Raw genomic sequence first — 23,691 nt, 5'->3', positions numbered from 1 at the left:
AAACACAATCATTCATACTATTTAGTACAATACAAGGCATAAAGTACAAGATATAACATCCTACACTATACATCGAGTACTGCACTAACCATACACACTTAAACAAAAAATGACATAAAAAAAACAGTGGATGTGAGGGGATGGTAGGTGAGAGGGGTAGGGTGGGGAACTCACGAGCCCGAAGCTTTATTGAGGACAGACACAAAGAAGGAAGGGTGCATAAATTAAGACAAGACATTCAACAACATGATGGGGGAATGGTTGCAAGGGGGTAAGGGAGGGGAGGCACAATCTAACATTTTAATGATCAAAAATACACATAAGGGGAGAAGGAGAAGAGGGAGACAGCAATCAATCATCTTCCTCTTCCTCAGGACTGTCAAGGGTGTTATAGTCTCTTAGTAGGCTGTGGATCAGCCTGCGGCAGTCCTGGATGGTCATCTTCTCCCGCTTCAAGATGAGGCGGTTCCTGGCAAGCCAAATAGCGTCCTTAAAGCAGTTCATTAGGCTCCAGGCCTCCTGGATTGCCCCAATGATGTGGGTCCCAGGAATTAATCCATAAAATACCGAATGGTATGAAAGGCAAGTTCTGGGCACACTGTCCTTATGTTCATGTTCCAAGGCATCCAGCAGTGCCTGTGCAGTGGGGCAGTCCCAAAAAATACGCTGTGCTGTTTCCCTTCTGGTGATGCAGAAGGCGCAGTGGACATATCGGCACAGGTTCCGGAAGTGCATGAATGTCCTGAGAGGCAGACATCCCTGGATAGCCATCCATGCAATGTCTTTGTGTCTATTAGTCAGCCTCGTAGAGGCCACCTTCTCCCACACATGTTTTGCTGTACGTTTCATGCCCTTACAGTACTTGGCCTATGTTTGCGCTCCCAGCACTCAGCTGCTGTCAAAGATAACTGTCCTTTACCATTTATAATAACCTTCGTCCTCTTACAGAGAAGGTTTTTGCTTTCATACTGCACTCTTGTAACTAACTCCCAGCTAGAAGTAGATAGCCTGGTAGTATCTGCTGGAAACAGAGCCAGGACTTAAATACCCCATTTGTGGTGGCAGCCGCTGTCACTAAGCAGGAAGCACAGATCACCAAAGAAGGAACGGAGATAGCCAGAGGCGGAACTAGTGAGCTGTGGGCCCCGGTGCAGGGAAGCGGGGAGGAGGGAACCAGGGCCCACAGCTCACTAGCTCACTAGTTTCCTGTGCAGCGGGTCCCATTATCTCCATGGGCCCCAGTGCACCGCACCGGCTGCACCAATGGTAGTTCCGCCACTGGAGATAGCAATTGCTGCGACACTTAACAGTAATGGCAGTTTAGCCCACTGGGTCCATCAGCTGACCTGAGATGGTGTTAGATCTTCTACACACCCCAGTCCTTGATCTAATGATGCTCCTTGACACTGCTGTGTAATTTCCCATTGACTTCACAAACTTTAACTGATTTTATATGTGAGAAGGAGGCAGGGCACAGAGCTGATCCAAACTGCAGCCATCCAGTGTTCCCTATAAGCTGAGCAATCTGGAAATGATAGAGTTACACCTGTATCTTACTAGGAAACATCCAGCAGATTGTGAATGCAAACCTTTCGGGTGGAGCCCTCATTAGAGTGACCTTTTAACTCTTTCCTTTCCAGATTGCTCAGCTTAGAGGGAACACTGCTGTCCGCATGGCACACTAGTAGTGATATGAGCATAGTGGCCTACTCTCTTGGAATGTCCGGGAGACTCCCGGATTTCTGGGAGTCCTCCCGGGAGAGCAGTTCAGTCTCCCAGTTTCCAGCAATAGTAAAGTGGCAGGGGCGGGGTTTATGACACAATTCACGCGTCATCGTGACCCCGCCCACGGCTGTAATAGGTTAGCAATGGTGATGACTGGTTAGGGGGCGGGGCGTAATGACGCGTTCCACCGAGCCCTAACCCCACACACCCACTTCTCCCAGAGGCCAACTTGCCAAAGTTGGTAAGTATGGATATGAGTGTTAGTCTCATTGAAGTTTGCTATGAATCGGTATCCCAGTTATCAGGAGAGGGCTGGCAAATTTGGAATAAGCCTCGAAGCCCCACTCTAGATAAGACTTACCCCCACAGAGGTGCGAAGTCTAACGGTAGAGAGATATTCACCAGGGATATGAACAGCTGCTATCTAGCCGCAGGTCATGGTCCTCTAAAGGGGATTAGATCAGGGTGAGATAGAGCCGTGGAGTGGAGCACGACTACTGGACGATAAATGCAGAGGTTCAGGTGAACGGCAGTGAACTGAAGTGTAGAAGTCTTGAGAGTCTTGAGAAAGTGAATAGCACAGATCAGGACGGATTATGAGGCACGAGGTTCCTGCAACAATACCGCAGGTCTTGATCGTCTAACGGGTAACACAGGATACCAACTGAGAGGTGGTGAACTGCAGAGAACTGATACACTGAGATCCCTGGAAAGCGAATAGCTTGAGAACAGGACCAGTAATGAGGCACAAGGTTCTTGCAATAATACCACAGGTCTTGATTGTAGAACACGTAACACAGGATATCGATGTGCAGACAGGAGCCAGAGGGAACAGCATCCTAACGGGTAAGGAGACCTGAAGATCTGGCAACTAGGTAGAGAAGCAGGTGCTTTAAATAGACAGAGCTGACAGGCAATTATCCAATCAAGAGAATGCAGGACGTTATGAAAAGACCAGTTGTGCGCATGCTCAGTTCAGACCAGCAAGCGAATGCAGGGAGGGAGAACCAAGGGAAGCAGGTAAGAACAGGGACCAAAATGCAGGTTAGCTGGTGCAATGTGTGACAAATACTTTGCCCAGGAAAGTTAATTGCAGAAGTATTTAAAGATATGTGTCTGTTCTGCAGTCTATCCTGCCCCCTCCCACTATCAGGCAGCTTTTCTATACATTCCTCACTGTTGGTTGAGGACAGGCTTGTACTGTTGTTCTCTGCACTGTATTCTATTTACTTAAACCACTCAGTACAAAATACGGGTTCTCCCAGTTCTGAACTGACTTGTCCTGGTCTGAAGCCTGCAGCGCACTAACAATTGAATTTATACATTCCTGCTGTGCTGCAGTCAATGCACTAGGAGAGAGAAAACAAACATTGTATTAGTTACTGAGCAGTTTAATTTTTTCAATGCAATCCAACAGCCTATTGCATTAAGCTCTACTCCACAGTAGGCCAAGGATGGCTGGACACAGACGGGCATTGAGGTGGGTGAAGTTGTGAATTGATCTTCTGAGTCTATAGCCTAAAACTCTAAAGATGCAGAACAAGTTATTCCAATTGTAAAGTGCTACGGAATTTGCTGGCGCTATATAAATAAATGTTGATGATGATGATGATGATTCTTGGATGCTGAGATGACTGACTACAGTTGAAGAGGTTTAGTCAGTCACTTGTCAAGGACTTTTGAATTCTGCCCAAATGCAGAAATAGAGACTGCAACCAGCACTTAAGTTTCCAGGATTCACTCAAAACCCAGCAGAGAGCCAGATATTACCCCTGAGACAGATAATCCCAAGAGAAGATCCGCTATTAATTGTCAAGGCCCATAGCCAGCGTTTGGCCCTCAGAGAGTTGTAGGAAAGGAGTTGGCCTCTCCCGCTATCAGCCAAGGGACCTGGCACAGCTAATGTCAGGAAAGCATAAGAGTAAATATCAGCATTTGGAAAGTGTCCTGAAGCAAAAGTTGACCAAAATATGGAATAGCAGCCAACTTTTTCAGGCACGAGGACAGGATCCAAGTCAGTGGAAGTCAGTCTGAGGAGCAAAGGGGAACAATCCACTGACTCCCACATATAGTCAAGGCCTTGTCACAGCTAGCACCAGACAGGAGCACAACCACTACTAGAAGTTACTGGAAAACCTGCTTCTTAAAGCCACTGGAGGAGAACCACTGTGGAAGTTACCACCTGGAACTAGAGATAGCAATGACACTGGGGGAGGTTAGACTTTTCCCATATGAGAGAGTTCCTGCATTTTACACTTTTTCTGGACTATTAGAAATTGACCTGCTCCCGGTTACTGCCGCCTGCCCTGTTATATCTGGGCAGGCGACGCGGTTCGCTGCGGTCATGTGACTATGGATGAGAATTTGAATTCCCTTTTTCTATTTCAGACACGCTCTGACACATTGCCTGTGTCAGAGCAACAGGCTTTCTGCCTAGCGTCCTTGTCTTCCTGCCTTGTGTATTCTCCTGGTTTCCTGTGTATGACCTTTGGCTTGTTTAGATCCTGCTTCTGAATATCCCTTCTGCTTACTGCGCTCCATTGTATCTGAACCAGCTATCCATATTGACCACAGCTTTGGATATCCTTTGTGCTTCCTGTGCTCCAGTGGATCCGACCCAACTGTCCTTTGACTATGGCTTCGGATCTCCTATGTGCGGTATTGCTTTAGTGTATCAGACCAACCGATCCTACTGACAACAGCCTCGTATCTCCCTGTGTGCGCTGTGTTGCTTCAGCGTACTAGATCTGGCTTACCTGTAGGGGTCTCGTCTGCCTTGCCTCGTTGCAGTACGAGTCCGCTAACATGAGTGTGTGCTTTCCTGGCCCAGCCTTTGACCTTTTGCTACTACCACCCGTCTATCACCTATCATGTCAGTGGGCTAACCTAAGGGCCGCGATCTGCAGACCACCAGCAGTAAAATCCATCCTGCCTTGCGGAAGTTCTTGATGAGGACTGGTGGGGGGGGGGGGAGTTTGTTAGACTCCGCCCCTTAGGAAAGCCAGCGCTAACCCTGACTCATAGATATCTTCTGTGAGTGTAACATGGACAATCCTATGGCTGCAGAGAAGTTTCATCTACCTACAAATATGCATCAATAGTCCACTAGTAAGACAACGACTCCATCTGCCTTATGCTAACGCTGATAAACTATACCCAGGCGACAGCTAGGCCATGACTGTTAGGATCTTGGAGGTCGTTAATTGGGTGGTTGTTGGCAATTCCAGCCATGTCCTACACACACGTGCGCACACACACGCATACACATAATCAGGGCCGGATTAAGGGAATGGAGGCCCCTGGGCTAAGGGGGCCTCCATTCCCCCGTGAGGGCCCCCCACCCCGTGATCCGAGCTGCCCGCGCCCCCCCCCCCCCCCCCCGGCACTTACCTCCTTCTCCGGCGCGCTGTACGCTCTTTACTGAGATCCCGTGAGAGTGAGACTCATGAGATCTCCTCAGTAAGGAGACTACAGCGCACCGGAGAAGGACCGCAGTGAAAGTGCTCAGCAGCACTGATCAGGCTGGGGGCGCCCCCGCCCCCGACCGATCAATACTGCTGCTGAGCACTTTCAAGGGTCCCCTGGATGCCATAGGCCCCTGGGCTGTAGCCCAGTTAGCCCTATGGTTAACCGGCCCTGCACATAATATATACGTATATATTATATCTATCTATCTTGTGGTTTTTATTTCTTGCAAGAACAGTTTAGATTTTAAATCAGTTTTGTTTTTATTGCAAGTTACAAATCAAATATTACTAAAAACTACATCGTACTTGCCTACTTTTTAAATCGGAGTACAGATCATGTGACAGAGGGTAGGAGGGGGTGAAATGACGTCATTACGTCATTATACCCCCGCCCCTACCATAAAATACAGAAATTCAAGGTATTGCATAGTGGGGGGCTTAATTGCGCAATTAAACCCTGCCCCCCGCTATTCAATGCTGTGAATTTCAGCATTTTACAGGGTCTGGGAGGTTTGCCTACTCTTCCAGGAGTCTGTGAGGACTCCCCGAAATTTGGGAGCCTCCGGAAATTCCTGGAGAGTAGGCAAGTATGATGTAAATCGCTTAATGCTATACATATATCATTTGTTTTTCACCAGTACCTGTCCGGAGGAGAAATCTGGTGTATGCTATACAGCATTTATATAACTTAACAATAAAAATAAAGTAAAAAGTGTCCCTGTTGGAATTTATTTTACATAAAGTAATTCATTTATGACAGATGCCTATAAGTCTGCGGACCTGAGCGCTTGCGAATTCCCATTCAAAGTCAAGTCAGAGAGCGCTGTCCCCGCGTATAGAAGGACTTAATCAATGACATACATATGCATTAGGAACAAGTTATATTTTAGCTGTAATTTTCTTTTGATATTATATTATATTTCCAGCTATTTTCAGTTATATTTTCAGATGATATTTTCAGCTATATACAGAGACAATATTTTCTGTTCACCACTAGATTGCACTATTGATGCATATTTGTAGGTAGATGAAACTTCTCTGCTGAATTGGAATCTCTCCAGCACACAAAACATCCAGTAAATTAGCAATGCATATATTTGCAGACACACCTATTCGATTATGATTGTAAACTAACACTGTAGACTTTCTTTCTTAAAAGTGCATATTAAATTCCCCGGAGATGACTTGTTATCAAGCTGTGATCTCTCAAATAAATACTACAACATTATAAACTGATGCTGGAATAGAGCAGAGTGGGGCAGAGCCCTTAGTTGCCCACTGTCCCTAATTTACAGTGCTCCAAGGTCCAATGAGTCAGTATTACGTTTGATGTGATTAGATGGCACTTGCTCCACAGCTAAGGGGGCGAGTCAAGTATCACCATCATCATTTATTTACATAGCGCCACTAATTCCGCAGCGCTGTACTGAGAACTCACCCACATCAATCCCTGCCCCATTGGAGCTTACAGTCTAAATTCCCTAACACACACACAGACAGACAGACTAGGGTCAATTTTTTGATAGCAGACAATTAACCTACCAGTATGTTTTTGGAGTGTGGGAGGAAACCGGAGCACCCAGAAGAGACCCACACAAACACGGGGAGAACATACAAACTCCACACTGATAAGGTCATGGTCGGGAATTGAACTCATGACCCCAGTGCTATGAAGCATAAGTGCTCATTTCTTTCCCAAAGGGAGAAGCTAATTGTGTACTTGCAACAGTAGCCATGCCCAAGATTAGAGAGGATAAGTTCAAGTAGGAGCTCATGACCCCAGTGCTGTGAGGCATAAGTGCTAACCACTAAGCCATTGTGCTGCCCTAGTAGATGCAAGTTCCCTCACACGTCATTTCTCTGTATGCAATGTACCGGAGAATAATTCAATTATAAGATCCGATGTACTGATTGCGACTGAAAATAGGGCATGATTTTACCAATTTTTGCACCATATTTTCAGAGGTGATTAGTACCACAGGTTTTGTAATTCAATTGCTCGCCGGTACATTACATGCAAATTATGTGCAAGGCAAACCTGCACCTAATTGAATAGACGGCTAAGTATCCATTAAAACTATTTTGAAATGTTGGAACTGATGAGAGGGACCACAAGTTGATACTAACAAGTACAAGTGGCCTGCAATGCAATTAACTTACATTAGATAGATTATATATACATATATCTATATCTACTATATATACAATATTGTACTATATACACACATAAACAAACACTGCCCTCCTCATATCTCTCCCATTGCCCCCTCATATCTCTCATTGCCCTCTCATATCTCTCTCATTGCTTCCTCATATCTCTCTCATTGCCCCCTCATATCTCTATCATTGCCCCTCATATCTCTTTCATTGCCCCCTCACATCTCACGCATTGCCCCCTCATATCTCTCTCATTGCCCTCCTCATATCTCTCTCATTGCCCCCTCATATCTCTCTCATTGCCCTCCTCATATCTCTCTCATTGCCCCCTCATATCTCTCTCATTGCTCCCTCATATCTCTATCATTGCCCCCTCATATCTCTCTCATTGCCCCCTCACATCTCTCTCATTGCCCCCTCACATCTCTCTCATTGCCCTCCTCATATCTCTATCATTGCCCCCTCATATCTCTCTCATTGCCTCCTCATATCTCTATCATTGCCCTCCTCATATGTCTCTCATTGCCCCCTTACATCTCTCTCATTGCCCTCCTCATATGTCTCTCATTGCCCCCTCATATCTCTCTCATTGCCCCCTCATATCTCTCTCATTGCCCCCTCATATCTCTCTCATTGCCTTCTCATATATCTCTCATTGCCTCCTCATATCTCTCTCATTGCCTCCTCATATCTCTCTCATTGCCTCCTCATATCTTTCTAATTGCCTCCTCATATCTCTATCATTGCCCCCTCATATCTCTCTCATTACCCCCTCACATCTCTCTCATTGCCCCCTCACATCTCTCTCATTGCCCCCTCATATCTCTCTCATTGCCTTCTCATATATCTCTCATTGCCCCCTCATATCTCTCTCATTGCCTCCTCATATCTCTCTTCCTACCCTCCTAATAACGCATTGTCTCCTCACACACACATACACAATCAGTGGCCACCTGTACACCTGCTTATTAATGCAAATATCTAATCAGCCAATCATGTTGCAGCATCTCCTTGCATAAAAGCATACAGACATGGTCAAGAGGTTCAGTTGTTGTTCAGACCAAACCTCAGAATGGGGAAAGGAATGTGATCTAAGTGACTACGACCATGGAATGATTGTTGGTGCCAGACGGGGTGGTTTCAGTATCTCAGAAACTGCTGATCTCCTAGGATTCTCACATACAACAGTCTCTAGGGTTTACAGGGAATGGTGCGCAAAAAAAAAAAACATCCAGTGGGGGGCAGTTATATGGTCAAAAGCACCTTGTTAGTGGGAGAGGTCACTAGAGAATGGTCAGACTGGTTCCTGCTGACAGGAAGGTGACAGTAACTCCAATAACCATTGGTGGTATACAGAAGAGAATCTCTGAAAGCACAGCACGTTGAACTCTGAAGTGGATGGGTTACAGCTGCAGAAGACCACACCAGGCTCCTCTCCTGTCAGCTAAGAACAGAAAACTGAGGCTACAGTAGGCACAGACTCACCAACCTGGACAGGTGAAGATTGGAAAAAAGTTGCCTGGTCTGTCATGCAGATGGTAGGGTAAGAATTTGAGGTAAACAACATGAATCCATGGATCCATCCTGACTTGTGTCAATGCTGTAGCTTGATGGTGGTGGTGTAATCACACACATTGGGTGCCTTAATCCAATAGAGCATCATTTAAATGCCACAGCCAATCTGAGTATTGTTGCTGACCATGTTTGTCCCTTTATGTGCACAGTCCACCCATCTTCTAATGCAGGGGTGGCACGCAGTCCCCTGAGTCCTGGCACGCCGTCCGCTGTCTAAATGACAGCCGGAGAAGAGCTGAACTGCTACGCAAGCTCTTCTCCGGCTGTCATTCCTTCCCCGACACTGAACTGCTGCGCAATCGCAACAGTTCAGCACTTCTCCGGCTGTCATTTATTAAAAATGACAGCCGGAGAAGAGCTGAACTGCTGCGCTTGCGCAGCAGTTCAGTGTCGGCTGCGCAGTTCCTCCCAAGCACCTTTGCGGACCGGATCACGCCTGGAAGAGGTAAGTATAGAATTATATAATTTTTTATTAATTTATTAGTGTCCTAAACATTTTTTTATGCAATTCTGAGGTCATAAGAGTCATTGGGGACATTACTGTGGCATAAAATGTATTGGGGGCAACTGTGGCATACTATGTGTTCCTGGGGGCAACTGTGGCATACTATGTGTTTCTGGGGGCAACTGTGGCATACTATGTGTTCCTGGGGGCAACTGTGGCATACTATGTGTTTCTGGGGGCAACTGTGGCATACTATGTGTTCCTGGGGGCAACTGTGGCATACTATGTGTTTCTGGGGGCAACTGTGGCATACTATGTGTTTCTGGGGGCAACTGTGGCATACTATGTGTTTCTGGGGCAACTGTGGATTATTATGTGTTTCTGGGTGCAACTGTGGCATACTATGTGTTTCTGGGGGCAACTGTGGCATACTATGTGTTTCTGGGGGCAACTGTGGCATATTATGTGTTTCTGGGGGCAACTGTGGCATATTATGTGTTTCTGGGGGCAACTGTGACAAAGTATGAATTAGGGGCACAACTATGTGGCATAAGATGAATTGGGGGCACAATTATGAGGTATGATGTGAACTGGGGCACTACTGTGCGGCATAACATTTTTTTTTGCTGGTCCCTTACTCTTAATATGATATTAGCCTTATAAAATGAGAAATAATTATATATATATATATATATATATATATATATAGCCGCCGAGAGGGGAGGGGACGGCTACAAATTGCCTGGGCCTGCTTGGTGGCCCGAGTCCCCTCTGGAGACCTAATTTTGAAAAAAAATATATATTTTAAAAGTACTTTTTTTAAAAAAAATAATTATTGAGTGCAGGGGGATCAGTAGTGGCTAAATCCCCTTCAGCTCAGGTACCTTCAGATGCCAGGTCATGTGACTGCAGTGGTCACATAGTACTCGGCGGGCTGCTGGATATCTTCCCATGCTGTGCAGTGGAGAATAAGGTAAGAAGAAGGTGTGCTGGAGAGGGGGCATTTGTGACGAAAGGTGATGGAGAGGCAGGGCCGGATTTCCCGCTAGGCAACCTAGGCAGCTGCCTAGGGCCTAGCGGTCCCCAGAGGGCCCTTCCAGAGCCGACGATTAGCAGGGTAGGAAAGGCAGAGGGGCGCTCCCCTCCGCCTGCCATTCCCCTCTGTCCGCATAATAAACAAGAACTGGAGGCGAAAATTTATTTAAGAAAAAAAAATCAAAAAAATCAGCTGACCGTGCACCAGCTCCCGGCAGTCTCCTCTCCTCCTCTCTCCCACTGAATGTCGGGCGTGACGTCATCACGCCCGACGTCATTTTCATTGAAGATTCCGCGAGGAGCAGGAGCATTGCTGGAGCAGAGAGGAGGTACAGCGGCAGCGCGCCATACAGGAAAAAAGAAAAGACAAGAAGAACAGAAGAGAACAGAAAAGAAAAAAAGGCAATTGAAAGGTAAGTTAACTTACGGAGGCACATAGGGTGAGGGGAAAGAGAAATGTGGAATAAGCATTAAGGGCACAAGGAGGCAAGAGAAAGGTGGAACAAGCAAGGATGGCACAGATGGGCAAGAGAAAGGTGGAACAAGCAAGGATGGCACAGATGGGCAAGAGAAAGGTGCAACAAGCATTAAGGGCACAAAGGGGCAAGAAAAGGGTGGAATAAGCATTAAGGGCACAGAGGGGCAAGAAAAGGGTGGAATAAGCATTAAGGGCACAGAGGGGCAAGAAAAGGGTGGAATAAGCATTAAGGGCACAGAGGGGCAAGAGAAAGGTGGAATAAGCATCAAGGGCACAGAGGGGCAAGAGAAAGGTGGAATAAGCATCAAGGGCACAGAGGGGCAAGAGAAAGGTGGAACAAGCATCAAGGGCACAGAGGGGCAAGAGAAAGGTGGAATAAGCATTAAGGGCACAGAGGGGCAAGAGAAAGGTGGAACAAGCAAGGAGGGCACAGAGGAGCAAGAGAAAGGTGGAACAAGCATCAAGGGCACAGAGGGGCAAGAGAAAGGTGGAATAAGCATTAAGGGCACAGAGGGGCAAGAGAAAGGTGGAATAAGCATGAAGGGCACAGAGGGTGAGGGGAAACAAGAGACATGTGGAACAAAAACATGGAGGGCACTGTTAGGGGAAATAAACAAGGGGGGCAAAAATATGGAGGGCACAGTGTGATGGTGAAGGGTGCAGTGTGATGATTAAAGGGCAAAAGCATGATGGAGGGCACAGTGTGATGATGAAGGGAGTAGAGTGTACTAAAGGGGAAACAGTGTGAAGAAGGAACAAAAGTGATAAAGTGGGGACATTTTTTTTCTCTTCTATACTTCTCCAACTTATTTGCCAAAAATCATTTTTGTAGGAGGGAGCTGTGAGATCGTGCGCAGGCCCAGTGTGCCTGGACTGGGCGTGCAGGGAATGAAGTGACATCATACGGAGGATCGAGGTAGACTGCGCAGAGTTGGACCAATAATAGCAACCATCAGCAAATGTGAGTAATGAAAAGTAATCATTATAAAAGATTAAAGCTATGTACAACATTGTTTGCACTCTTTTTTTATGTAAGGATTTAATTAAAAGTTAATATTTTTTGTTATAACTTTGTCTGCACTATCTTTTCTAGTAGGTATTAAAAGTTAATATAATCCATGCTTTAAAAACAAAACAAAAAAAGTAGTGCTATGGATTGTTTCACGGAGGGGGGCCCCAAACCAGTATCTTGCCTAGGGCCCTATAAGGTCTAAATCCGGCTCTGTGGAGAGGGGCATGTGTGACTAAAGGTGCTGGGCAGAGGGGGGGCAAGTGTGATTAAAGCATGTGGGCAAAGAGAGGCACGTGTGATTAAAGCATGTGAGCAGAGGGGACATATGTGAGCAAAACTGCTGAGCAAGGGGGCATGTGTGAGTAATGCATTTTTCTGTAAGAGCGTGGCCTGGTGCTTTTCACCTGCTAGACACGCCCCCAATGATGTACTGCCACACCCCCAATTGTACGACCACTTGCATGGTAAAAAATGTTGCGGCGGCACAACATTTTTTTAACCATGCTTAACTATAAGGGAGGACCCATGGAGTTGCTGTACTGGGGCCATGAATTTCTCTAGGCAGCTCTGTATGTATGTATGTATGTGTGTGTGTATATATATGTATATATACACACACACACACACACACACAACTGGCACACCTGGGCTTAACTAGATTTTAGCCGGCACTCCGATAGAAAAAGGTTGCCAACCCCTGTTCTAATGGCTTCTTCCAGCAGGATAATGCCCCATGTCACAAAGCACACGTCATCTCAAGCTGGTTACAATGAGTTCAGTATACTCCAATGGAATCCAATCCCACATCTCAATCCAGTAGAGCGCCTTTGGGATGTCATGGAACGGGAGATTGGCAACATGAATGTGCAGCCAACAAATCTACAACTGTGCGATAATGTCATGTCGTCGTGGACCAGAATCTAAGAAATGTTTCCAGCATCTTATTGAATTTATGCCACAATGAGTTCAGGCTGTTCTGGGGGTCTTACCCAGTGGTAGAATGGTGTACCTTATAAAGCGGCCACTGAGTGTTTATCTAAGATTATATCTAGCACCCATGAGACTTCACTAAGCAATGTTGGCTGCTCTGCAGATGGGTGGGTACCCTACCTCAAATCTGGTGGAGGTGCTGGAGCTAGTCACAATGTGCAGAGGGGGTTCTTGCCTCATATTTAATATCAGGAACATTCACATGTCAGCCTCCGTCTCATACTCTCTGCTACTACCGACCATACCCGACACTCCAAAACATACACAGAAACGTATTTGGCACATACTTAATGCTGTTAAATGCCAGACTGCCTATAGCTGGAAAAAGCCCCATCCTTCCTGTCTCATCAATAATAGAGAAAATATCATCATCATCATCACCATTTATTTATATAGCGCCACTAATTCCGCAGCGCTGTACAGAGAACTCACCCACATCAGTCCCTGCCCCATTGGGGCTTACAGTCTAAATTCCCTAACACACACACAGGGACAAACAGACACAGACTAGGGTCAATTTGTTAGCAGCCAATTAACCTACCAGTATGTTTTTGGAGTGTGGGAGGAAACCGGAGCACCCGGAGGAAACCCACGCAAACACGGGCAGAACATACAAACTCCTCACAGATAAGGCCATGGTCGGGAATTGAACTCATGACCCCAGTGCTGTAAGGCAGAAGTGCTAACCACTGAGCCACCGTGCTGCCCAAAATATGGTATGTCTCCAGAATTGAGATGGACATGTAACCTGTGTAATGACTTGCGCTTCAGTTAAATTTACAACCAATTGGTCCCCTTGGTTCAAACACCGTAAGGCACCCCCAGCACTAAATTTTGGCCTATAATTCAGCTTGGAGAGCAGATAATTTAGACCAAGTACCTATGCCTCCCCCCATTCCTTTCAGCCCTTCTCAATTGACCATAGCATTACTCCACCATGGGATATATCTCATCCTTACCCCTAGGTTGTGTTCTGTAACAATTCACTATGATGATTCCAATATAAAAATAGTAGAGATGTTTCTAACATATTTTAGTACTGAATATATTGGATTTGATTCATTAAGGTAAATAAAGCAACAGAAAGGAGTAACTTTGCACTTGGGCAAAACCATGTTGTATTGGAAGGGGAGATAAATGTAAACTGTGGGGACAGATTTATAGTTAGGGTAGGGCATGTCTTAGATCAGCTTTAAATTTCAGTGTACAAATAAAGCTATCAAGTATTTGTGTGCTACATGAAAAAAACAGCCAGTATTTAACCTATGTGCAAAATTATAAACTAATTTGCACCCCTTGCATTGTAACATAGTTTAGTCCAGAAGAAAACGTACTTCTTTTTTGCCTTACTTTCCTTAATGAATCAGGCCCATTGTGTCTACAGAAGTTAATGTTCTTGTGTGATCCACTATGCTGTTCATATTCTCTCTCCAATCCCCCTTTCTTTCTGTACGCCCAAAATCCCTTAATATATGCTGAAAAATGAATAGAATATATTCAACAAACATGTCATGATGAGGATAGAAGTATAACTGGACTGCATATGACGTGCAAAATTGCTTTAAAACATTTTTCCCTATACCTGTCCTGTAAACACATCTTACAGCACCAACATCAACTACAGAGTATTGAGCAATATTATAGCATTTTTTTTATATTGCAAGCAGACCTTGTCTCTTCTGCTTAATTTTTTTGGCTCTATAGACTCTTCCTTTCAATAAAATGAAAGAAAGGCTGAACTGTCCAGATTATTACCTCATCAATACCATGTGGTTAGCTGATGTCTGCGTGTAGGAGGCACAAGCATGTAGTGAATATTAAGTTTTGACCTATAGTAACCTCTGAGGTACTCAGTATTAGATTAAGGAACACAGATCGGACAAGTATTATCACTGTCCCACCTACATAAATAAATCTATTCCGTTGTGTCACATTTGTAGTGCAGAAAGAGTAATCTAGTTACTATTATGCCATTTTAAGGCTGACATATCATTTACTAAAATCACAACAGCAAATATTTTCCTTTTTTTTACCCAGACTTCCCCAGTCTGTTAAAGCAGCAGTTGTCTTCTAAATGCAAAACTCAATTTAAAGGGGCAATGGCAGCCACACTGAAAGTGTAATTATTGACAATTAACAATCCAAAAAAACAATGCATTGATTGATACACTATAAAATGGAGCAATGTGGCTTTATATAAAAACCCTGCAATAAGATTATTTGAACCTCAGTGTGCTTGTCTGATGTGTCCCGGATATTTTGCAACAGTGAAGAAACTTTAGAGTTCTATTGAGAAGTTTAAGACTAGATGATCTTGTCCTTGCTGATAGCCTCTGTGCTGCTGAGCACCGTGCACATGAATTGCAAGAAACTAATGTATTTTATTCCTGCAAAAAAGCGACAGAGAAAGGCAAATGCAATGTATCCTGGTCACACCAGGCTCTGCCGGTTTAAGGTTTGTTCCACGCCTGTTGTACTGGATTAAGGCTTGGCTGGGAGCCTATGAGGGAGGGGACACAGCAACTATGCCGATCTCAGAGGACAGGAGCAGGTGGACAGGGGACACTGACTGACTGATGTGACAGTAAAGTCTACTTTATATTCATTTACTCTGTAATGATCAGCTGCACTTCTGCAGAACTTCTCTCACCTTTCTCTCATTAGCAGCTCTGTACGTTCTTCATACACTGTATAATGCAGCCACTCACAGCTGTGTGTACACAACCTTGTACTGTGTACTTGTGCATATTGCTCATAGATATACTTTGTGTCACACCCTAGGCTTTATATATGTCTCACATATGGTTGTACAGTACACAGTATCATGTAACATATACTGAAAGGGTTGCCAGAATAGGTAATTCAAACTCTGCAAACATGACATTTTACACTCTGTATGAGAGTATTGCAGACAGTTCATATGCAATTGATTTTATGTAAATCTGCAGGCTACATCTGAACTGCATGCTTTGGGGCTGTGCAGCAAGGCTTTTCTGTGTTTTTATTGTATTTGGTTTTAAGTATTTGACCTGGTAACTCTATTTACTGTTCTATGTCATTCAGTAGTTCCTGTGGATGTCATGCTATGACTCCGGGTACATTGGATGTCCCAAGTGTGATCTTATCACACTTTCGTGCTGCCTCGAGTTATCCTGACCACTTCCATACACTATTTTGTCTGAATCATTTTAGTAAAAGGATGTGGCACATGAACATGTGCTTAGATCAGTGGTTCCCAAACTGTGTGCCACGGCTCCCTGGGGTGCCACAGCGATCTCACAGGGTTGCCACATCCAGGGCCGGTGGTAAGCAAGGCGGGGGACTACTTGGTAAGTATTTTGGCTTAGGGGTGCCTTGAATAAATTATTGAGACCCTAGCAGGGCCATCATCCCCCCTGATGGCCCTGTACAGGGGGTACTCTTGTACCGGGCCTGGGCTCACCAGGGGGCCCGGCGGCACACATTTACCAGGGGGCCCGCTGTCCTCCAGTCCCGACGTCTTCGCTGCTGTCTTCAACCTGGTTGTCATGGTGACGCCGGGACTGGAGGACAGCGGGCCCCCTGGTAAGGAAGAATGCGATCGCAGGGGCAGAGCAATCATTCCCCTGCGATCATGTGATCTTCCTGTGACAGCCAGGCAGCTGTCAATCATTGCTTCATCCCTGCGATCATGTGATCCTCCCTTCTCCTTTCGATGAGTGATGGTTCGGTGTGACCTGACGTCACACTGATGTTCCCACCGTCGCTGAAGAAGTAGCAGTAGCTGCAACATCTTTTCTTATTTTTCTATTTATTTTCCTGTCCTGCGGTATATAGAGCAGAGATTTGCAGGCGCCAGGATCCATCATCCCGATGCCTGTATAATATTCAGATCTATGAGCTCACATCAGAATGTGACGTCGACACATCCCAACAAACTGGTGGAACTGAAAATTTTTGTAGAAACCTAAACGGCCTATACGTTTTTATTGCTTCCATTATTTTATATTGCAGTAATATGGTGTTTATATTTTAAATGGATACTATAACAAAAATACATTCAAATATGCAAACGTGAAATGTAATAAATTATCATTTCCCCGCACGCTCTTCGTTCGTTTAAAACATAAATCAATATTTAACTAGTTTCTACTGAACTAATAAGCAGAATTCTCATGGATGTTGGTTTAACCCCAAAAAAAATGGTCGCCTCTAGTGGAGATCATATAGGAAACCTAAAATGTTCTTGGCGCAGTACACAATCGCCTTCATTGTCGCTGTACACCTTGGTTTAAGACAAGGTACACAAGCTTATGGATCAAGAGGGCGTTTGCAGAGCAGCGTTGGGAGGGATTGAACAGAGTGAGAGCTTTCCTGGCTATGTACGTAGTTGGCGCATGGGTGGCACTTGAGATCGAGATGTCATATTGTGCAGCGAGTACATATCATAAAACACAGTATGTTATAAACCGCTACATACATAACAAAGAACTGAAACCTACAAGGCCAATCATACTATACATTTAGGAGGCAAACGGACTCTGCTAGGTAATACATGAGTTTATCCATACTGAGCTTTACAACTGTAAAGAGGGAAGGTTTGGAAGGAAAGAGGGTCTTGATAAGGGGCTTTCAGCCTGTGAGCTGAAAGCAGGTTTCATATTTCTATGGACTTGCTGAGAAATGTAATGAATGAAACTTAGATTCTTACCTCACTAAGCATCTGGACAGTTCTGATTGATTTAGTACATTTTAAGCATTTAAAGGCAGGTATTGAGAACTGTGTATTGTTCCTAGGTGACTAGCGTTCGCACACTTCACAATGGCGAGCAGCGGGGGAGATGTACGGAACCCCACAGAGGTGCACATGAGTCAGATGGTGCTTCCATGTCACGCCAACCACCGCGGTCAACTGAGTACCGGACAGCTGCTGAAATGGATAGACACGGCCGCCTGCCTGTCAGGTGAGAGCGTGGGCCTTCTTATCAGTGACCATCTACTTAGAATACTTCCTATGTAATCGGTAATACACGTTATAATGTATTCCCTAGTGTACATTATGAGAATATTGCAATTAACCTTATACTGTAGATTGTAAGAATATTTTGTTTAAGATATACCCTGGATAATAGCAGTGTCTGAAGCCTAAATCATAAAAAGATAACAACACAAAAAAATGATTTGCAAACATTGTTACACCTATTTAGATCCATGCCTTAGTCAATACCTAATAGGTTTTTTAAGACCATTCATACTGTTGTCTCAGACTTTCTGTGGAGGGGGTAGACCCAGATGCTCTACACCCATCCTTCAGAAGCCCAGTGACCACGCCAACCAGTACCTAACCCACTGCATCACCTCCATGCTTGAATCATAGACATCCTCATTTTTTCTGCTTTTGGGCAAAAGAGGTGATCATGGAGAGGTGTCTCCCTGAGACTTGCTTCCTGTGACTGTCCCCAATGTGGACCAGACAATAAAGGTTGCCATTGTCCACTGCACATTTATCTATCCCCATACACCCCTGTGCGCTTCCAATATGTATCCTTGAAGCGCCCTACGTTGGCTCTGTTCTACAGATTTCCCCATTTGGAGGAAAGGTTCTGAATTATGTGGTTGACCAAATACTATTCCCTATGAAGACCACAAATGTTCAAACATGGAAATCACCAAACCATGCCTCTATGCAAAAAAAAAAAAACCTTGCTAGAATTCAATTATTTTATTAAATGGGGACGCTGTTCCCTCCCTGCATGATTGGTATCACCCGAAGGTCTCTTAGTGGAAGTTGTAGTCACGGTTCAAGCCAGTATAACAGGCCTTATTGGTAGGGGTCAACATTTATGTTAACATTCATCTGTGATTAACTTTACTAGTTGCTGTGCCTTCCTTTTTTATTGCAATGAAACAAAAAAAAAGACAGAAAACATCATTATATAAATAGCTTCTAAGCAACACAATACAGTAGTTGATGTACCGATATATAGTGTGACCCTTTCTCTCATTTTTTTCAGCTGAGAGGCATGCGGGGTGCCCTTGCGTCACTGCCTCTATGGATGACATCTATTTTGAGCATACAATCAGGTATTGGCATTTCTGTTTTGTGTAGCTAATATTACGAGTTTGGCTATAAAGATTTTCTTACTAAACATTCCCAGATCGCTGGTGCACTCCTGAGCTGTAAAAAACAAAAAAAAAAACAAACCCTAAGCTATATTTTGTTGCTGTAGGATTTATTTCTTAAAGCCTACATTATGTAAGTTTCCGTAGCCTAGTGGAATGTTCCGTGCTGCCCCCCTCCGTTGAAATGATCTTCCTCCCTCGTTCCATCACACCATCCCCTAGTCTGTGCAGCTTCAAACAGGCTTTGAATACCCACCTATTCTAAAGCCTACCAGTCCTCCGCTTAACTATTTCACCTAGTCTGTTCTCATCCTCTCATCCCCTGTCCTCCCTCTCGTTCCTCTCGACCCTGACCACATTTAACCCTTTGTGTCCTCTGTTTGTCTGCCCTCCCCTCTGCCTTCCTCGTTAGCTATTCTTAGAGTTACTAAAGCTATAGTGTTACTTGTTTATCGTTCTATACTGTTTACCTTGTACTGTTTATTGTTTACCTTGTACTGTTTATTGTTTGTACCTTGCTTTGCGGTGCAGACATCTTGTTGCGCCTTATAAATAAAAGCTAATAATAATAATAATCCCCATTGTATACACCTTTTGTTCCTTGTTTGGTTTTAGGCTTTTTCATCATGGCAAAGGTGACTGTCTTTGGCATGTTGGACAAATTGCAAACACTGGTTGCCTTCAATATAATCTGGTTATCATTCTTCTATAAAAGATTTGGTTTTGAACCTACCTGTGCAAGATTCACGGTTGGTTGACTGGTAGAACTCTGTGGTTCTTTGCAAATTACCTTCACCATAAGACTCAATGGAAAACTGGGTTATTTTATAAAATTTTATTGAGCGTGTTTTAAAAAATATATATATATATAATTCATTTTATTTATGTGTGTGTATGGCTTGAGATCCAAAAAGTAATTTAATTGTTTGGGGTCAGTGGCTACCATTAGAGGTAACTCCAATTGTGGAGGTTTGAAACGGATATATTACTCTGCTAAGGAACAAAAAAAAGCATCTCCGTTATGTAAAACATATTGAGTGAGTGATTATGTTAAGAACAAAGATATAATAAATCTGGTTATTCCTGTTTGTTTGTTTGTGGTTTCTTTTTCAGTGTGGGACAAGTGGTGAACTTGAAGACAAAAGTGAACAGAGCTTTTAATTCCAGTATGGAGGTTTGTGTCTATGAAGTTTTGTTGTGGGTTTTTTCTGTTTCCTAGAAACAGCTTTGATACAATCATTTCACTAAATCACATGTGCTTTGCAGAAGGTGTGTGTATAAATAAATATATATACATAATGCATTTATTTATATAACACCAGCGTGCTCTCCAGTGCTTTTCAATTGGCAACACAGTAATAAAACAGACTGGGTATTACAGTCACACAGAGAGGTAAGAGAACCCTGCTCACAACCTTACGATCAATAGTGACATATACAGTATGTGTTTCTCTGGGGGTCACATTCAGGAGAGCACAGGCGTTCCATCCATCATGTTTTGGTCACTAATTACAAATTACGGAGTAGCTGAACCGGTGTTGATAGTTTTACACAGCAGTACAAATACAAAGTTTCAATTTCCTGCACAGGATTATTAAAATTAGATAAGTGGGTTTAGAGGGCACAATTTTTTTAGGAGGGGGGGAGGTGATTCTTGCTTGGCAGAAGGGTTATAGCTATTTTGATTCAGCAACAACTCTGAATTTTGCACTAGCACTGAGCAGGTGGAGATTGGATCACAGCCTGTACTATTAATGGGACGCATTCCGCCTCTTCTTGGCAAAGTAAAAAAAGAAGAAGAATCTTGAAACACACAAAAATGTCATCACTCATTTAACCATAAGAGTTTAGGAGAATAATGAAAAATTTTAATTTATTGAAAAGGATGGTTCTTAAGTTGTACAACCCTGAACTTCGGTGTTACATTTGCAAAAAGCCCCTCTTGAGATTGTCCTGCCACATTCGCATACCTAGGCCTACTTCTAGTTTGCGGCAACATCTCCTGAGAGTGGAGAGTAGACCTGCACCTTGAAATGCGTTGGGAGACACGTCTTGGTGTGAGGTCTGCTGTGTAGGCGATGGGTACACTTTAAGCAGGTTTGGTATTGATCATTATGCCGCTACATATTTGTGTCTCTCCAGGTTGGGATCCATGTCACCTCCGAAGATTTGTGCAGTGGAAAAGAGTGGAAAGTGTGTCAGGCATTTGCTACGTTTGTAGCACAACCACAAGACAATAAAAAAGTGAGATTTATATTGTTTTTTTTAATTAATGTTCGTATGGTGCATGTCAGTGTAGAGGTAAACCAGATTGTTTTTTTAAGGAAAATATTTTTTTTTATATATTTTTTTTTTATAATTTTAATTTGTTTTAATCATTTTGATGAATATATTGCAGCCTAGTCGTTTTTAGTTTGTTAAACCACAGTCACCTCTCTGATTTCTATTGGAGGCATATTAAGCTTTTCTATATCACTTGATTTTGGTCTCCTTATAGTTAGCAGGTGGACTTGTGATAGTTATATTTGGTGGACTTTATTTAAATGAAACATAACTATGTATAAAATCGCTATAATCAAATTTAGAAATGTCAGCATTTAAACATATGCAATAATTTAACCTACAATGAATGCAATGAGTAGAAGAGCGGACTCTAATCTTGTATTATAGGTGTTTTAGTGTAAAGATTAAGCTATGAATGTATAAAACTATAAAGTACAGCTGCCATCAGTTCTCCCCCATAGTCCCTTTACCTGGCAGTGTTATTGAGTGTATGTTAATACTCACAAATATTCCTGACCATATTACGGTATTGTGATAAATGAGGGGATAGGATATAACTTCATTGTGGGCCTGGCCAGGTACAAAGAATCCCCGATATTATGTAATTATCAATACGAGACAAAGCATAGTTTTAATGACTTCTTCCCACATGTCTCTGCTCATTATTTCTTGTACTATATTGAATTATTGTTCATGGATAACTACCTGCAGGTGAAATTAAAGCCCCTGACACCTCTGACAGAAGAGGAACAGCTGGAGCATAGTATCGCTGCTGAGAGGCGTCGCATGAGATTGGTTCATACTGACAATATCAAGGATCTGCTGACCAGGAGCACGCGTCACGATGGTAAAAATCCAGTCTCTATTTAATGTGGCCAGGGCACACTGCAGAGATGCCCAGTACTATCGCCTGCTCATCACACACTGCAAATATTTGCCTGTTGTCTCTAATTTGTAATCTCCACTAATGTGTCCCTTAGAGGAAAAAGATCATATTAGTTGGCCCTCATGGGGCAACTGTACCCCAATAGTAGAGTTTTCATTGTGTTTAATCAATATAAAAGTACAGAAAAATATGTATTTCTTTTAAATGTTTCCATTGGTCCAAGTTATAATATATGTAGGTTTTTGTGATGCTATATCGGCTTTGTTAGTTTAGATTTTAGACTTGCCATTAAGACTTAGGGCTAGATTTACTAAGCTATGGGTTTGAAAAAGTGGGGATGTTGCCTATAGCAACCAATCAGATTCTAGCTATCATTTTGTAGAAGGTACTAAACAAATGAAAGCTAGAATCTGATTGGTTGCTATAGGCAACATCCCCACTTTTTCAAACCCGCAGCTTAGTAAATCTAGCCCTTGGTCTAATGTTAGGTCTAGAGTTAAAGCTTGGAATAGGTTCAGGTGTAGGAGCGTGGGTTATGTTAGGTCATTATACAGTTGGGATTACTGAATGCAGCTTTCCTCGGGACTCCTCCACTCCTTAAACAGCCCCAGCAGAAAACCAAGGTGGAGGTGGTGTGAGTGAGAGGACCAATCAAAAGCCACTATTTTAAGTTGGTGAACAAAACTGATTTGCCTTTTCTGCATTCCAGAACCAAATGTGTCCAGATTGTCCCAGCATAGCCTCTCTTTACGCTACGCGAACCATTAGATTGTAAAATAACATGACCCCATGTTTAAAGGTTGTACTTCTATGTAAAAACACTAAGGGGTGATGGTTAAGATATAAATGGTTGACATCAAGACAAATAAGTAATTAGGAAACTGGAAGACAAAAACCTTAGGTTATGAATAATTTGGGATTTTTGGGGTCAGCTGAAGTCCTCCAGCTCTGTAGTTATTGCAACTTGGCTACAGAGCTTGTGATGCCTAATGTTACCTGTTAATTTAGGTTTATTGGATAGTAGTCGGACTGTAACTTGATTGGCAGAGCTACTATATTTCTTATTAAACAATAGCTCATTGTACATTGACTCCCTTTATTATTATATATATATATATAGTACATCACAAAGTTAGCTGACAAAAGTGCTTGTACACCAAAGTGCAAGGTGCAAAATTCATCTCCTTAAAAGTAAAGGACGAGATGCGATTCCATCAGCTCTGAGCTGCCCCTCCGCACAGCAGTCGTCGTCCTTGTGCCCTCTCCCCACCCCTTTATCTGATTTCGATAACCTGGCTCCATAAAATGAAATCTCCATTCGCACTGCTCCACAAAACTAAGCGGATGGTTACCTAGCCTGCACTTGGCAAATAATATTCTCACGCTGCGCAACCTCTACCATCAAACAGTGCAAGATTCTGCTCCTCAGCAATTGCCCCCATTGTGTTGCTTAAGACCATGTACTTTGGTAGGCACACATCAGGCATTTTAACCGAGATGTGGTCTAACTAATGACGTCGACAATGATAATATTGT

The 23,691-nt window shown here is 43.6% G+C and overlaps 1 protein-coding gene across 3 annotated transcripts in view; it reads left to right on the top strand.

The window, feature by feature from the left end:
- Positions 1–2,717: 2,717 nt before the first annotated feature.
- ACOT11 (acyl-CoA thioesterase 11) overlaps positions 2,718–23,691 on the top strand; it is a 34,209-nt gene continuing 13,235 nt past the window's right edge. The window contains exons 1-6 of one of the 3 annotated variants that reach the window (XM_075182122.1): positions 2,718–2,745; positions 17,661–17,827; positions 18,878–18,947; positions 20,100–20,160; positions 21,129–21,230; positions 21,981–22,116. In XM_075182122.1, the coding sequence (XP_075038223.1) occupies positions 17,686–17,827; positions 18,878–18,947; positions 20,100–20,160; positions 21,129–21,230; positions 21,981–22,116 (511 nt within the window). In that variant the 5' untranslated portion in view covers positions 2,718–2,745; positions 17,661–17,685. Of the gene's footprint in view, positions 2,746–15,376; positions 15,469–17,660; positions 17,828–18,877; positions 18,948–20,099; positions 20,161–21,128; positions 21,231–21,980; positions 22,117–23,691 lie in introns of those variants that run through there. The other 2 variants (XM_075182121.1, XM_075182120.1) reach the window with 2 other exon arrangements.

This window comes from Mixophyes fleayi, chromosome 8 (genome assembly GCF_038048845.1).
Source record: "Mixophyes fleayi isolate aMixFle1 chromosome 8, aMixFle1.hap1, whole genome shotgun sequence".
Taxonomy (NCBI): Eukaryota; Metazoa; Chordata; class Amphibia; order Anura; family Limnodynastidae; genus Mixophyes; species Mixophyes fleayi.
Note: the sequence above shows the minus strand (reverse complement) of the source record. Positions and strands in the feature narration are given on the sequence as shown.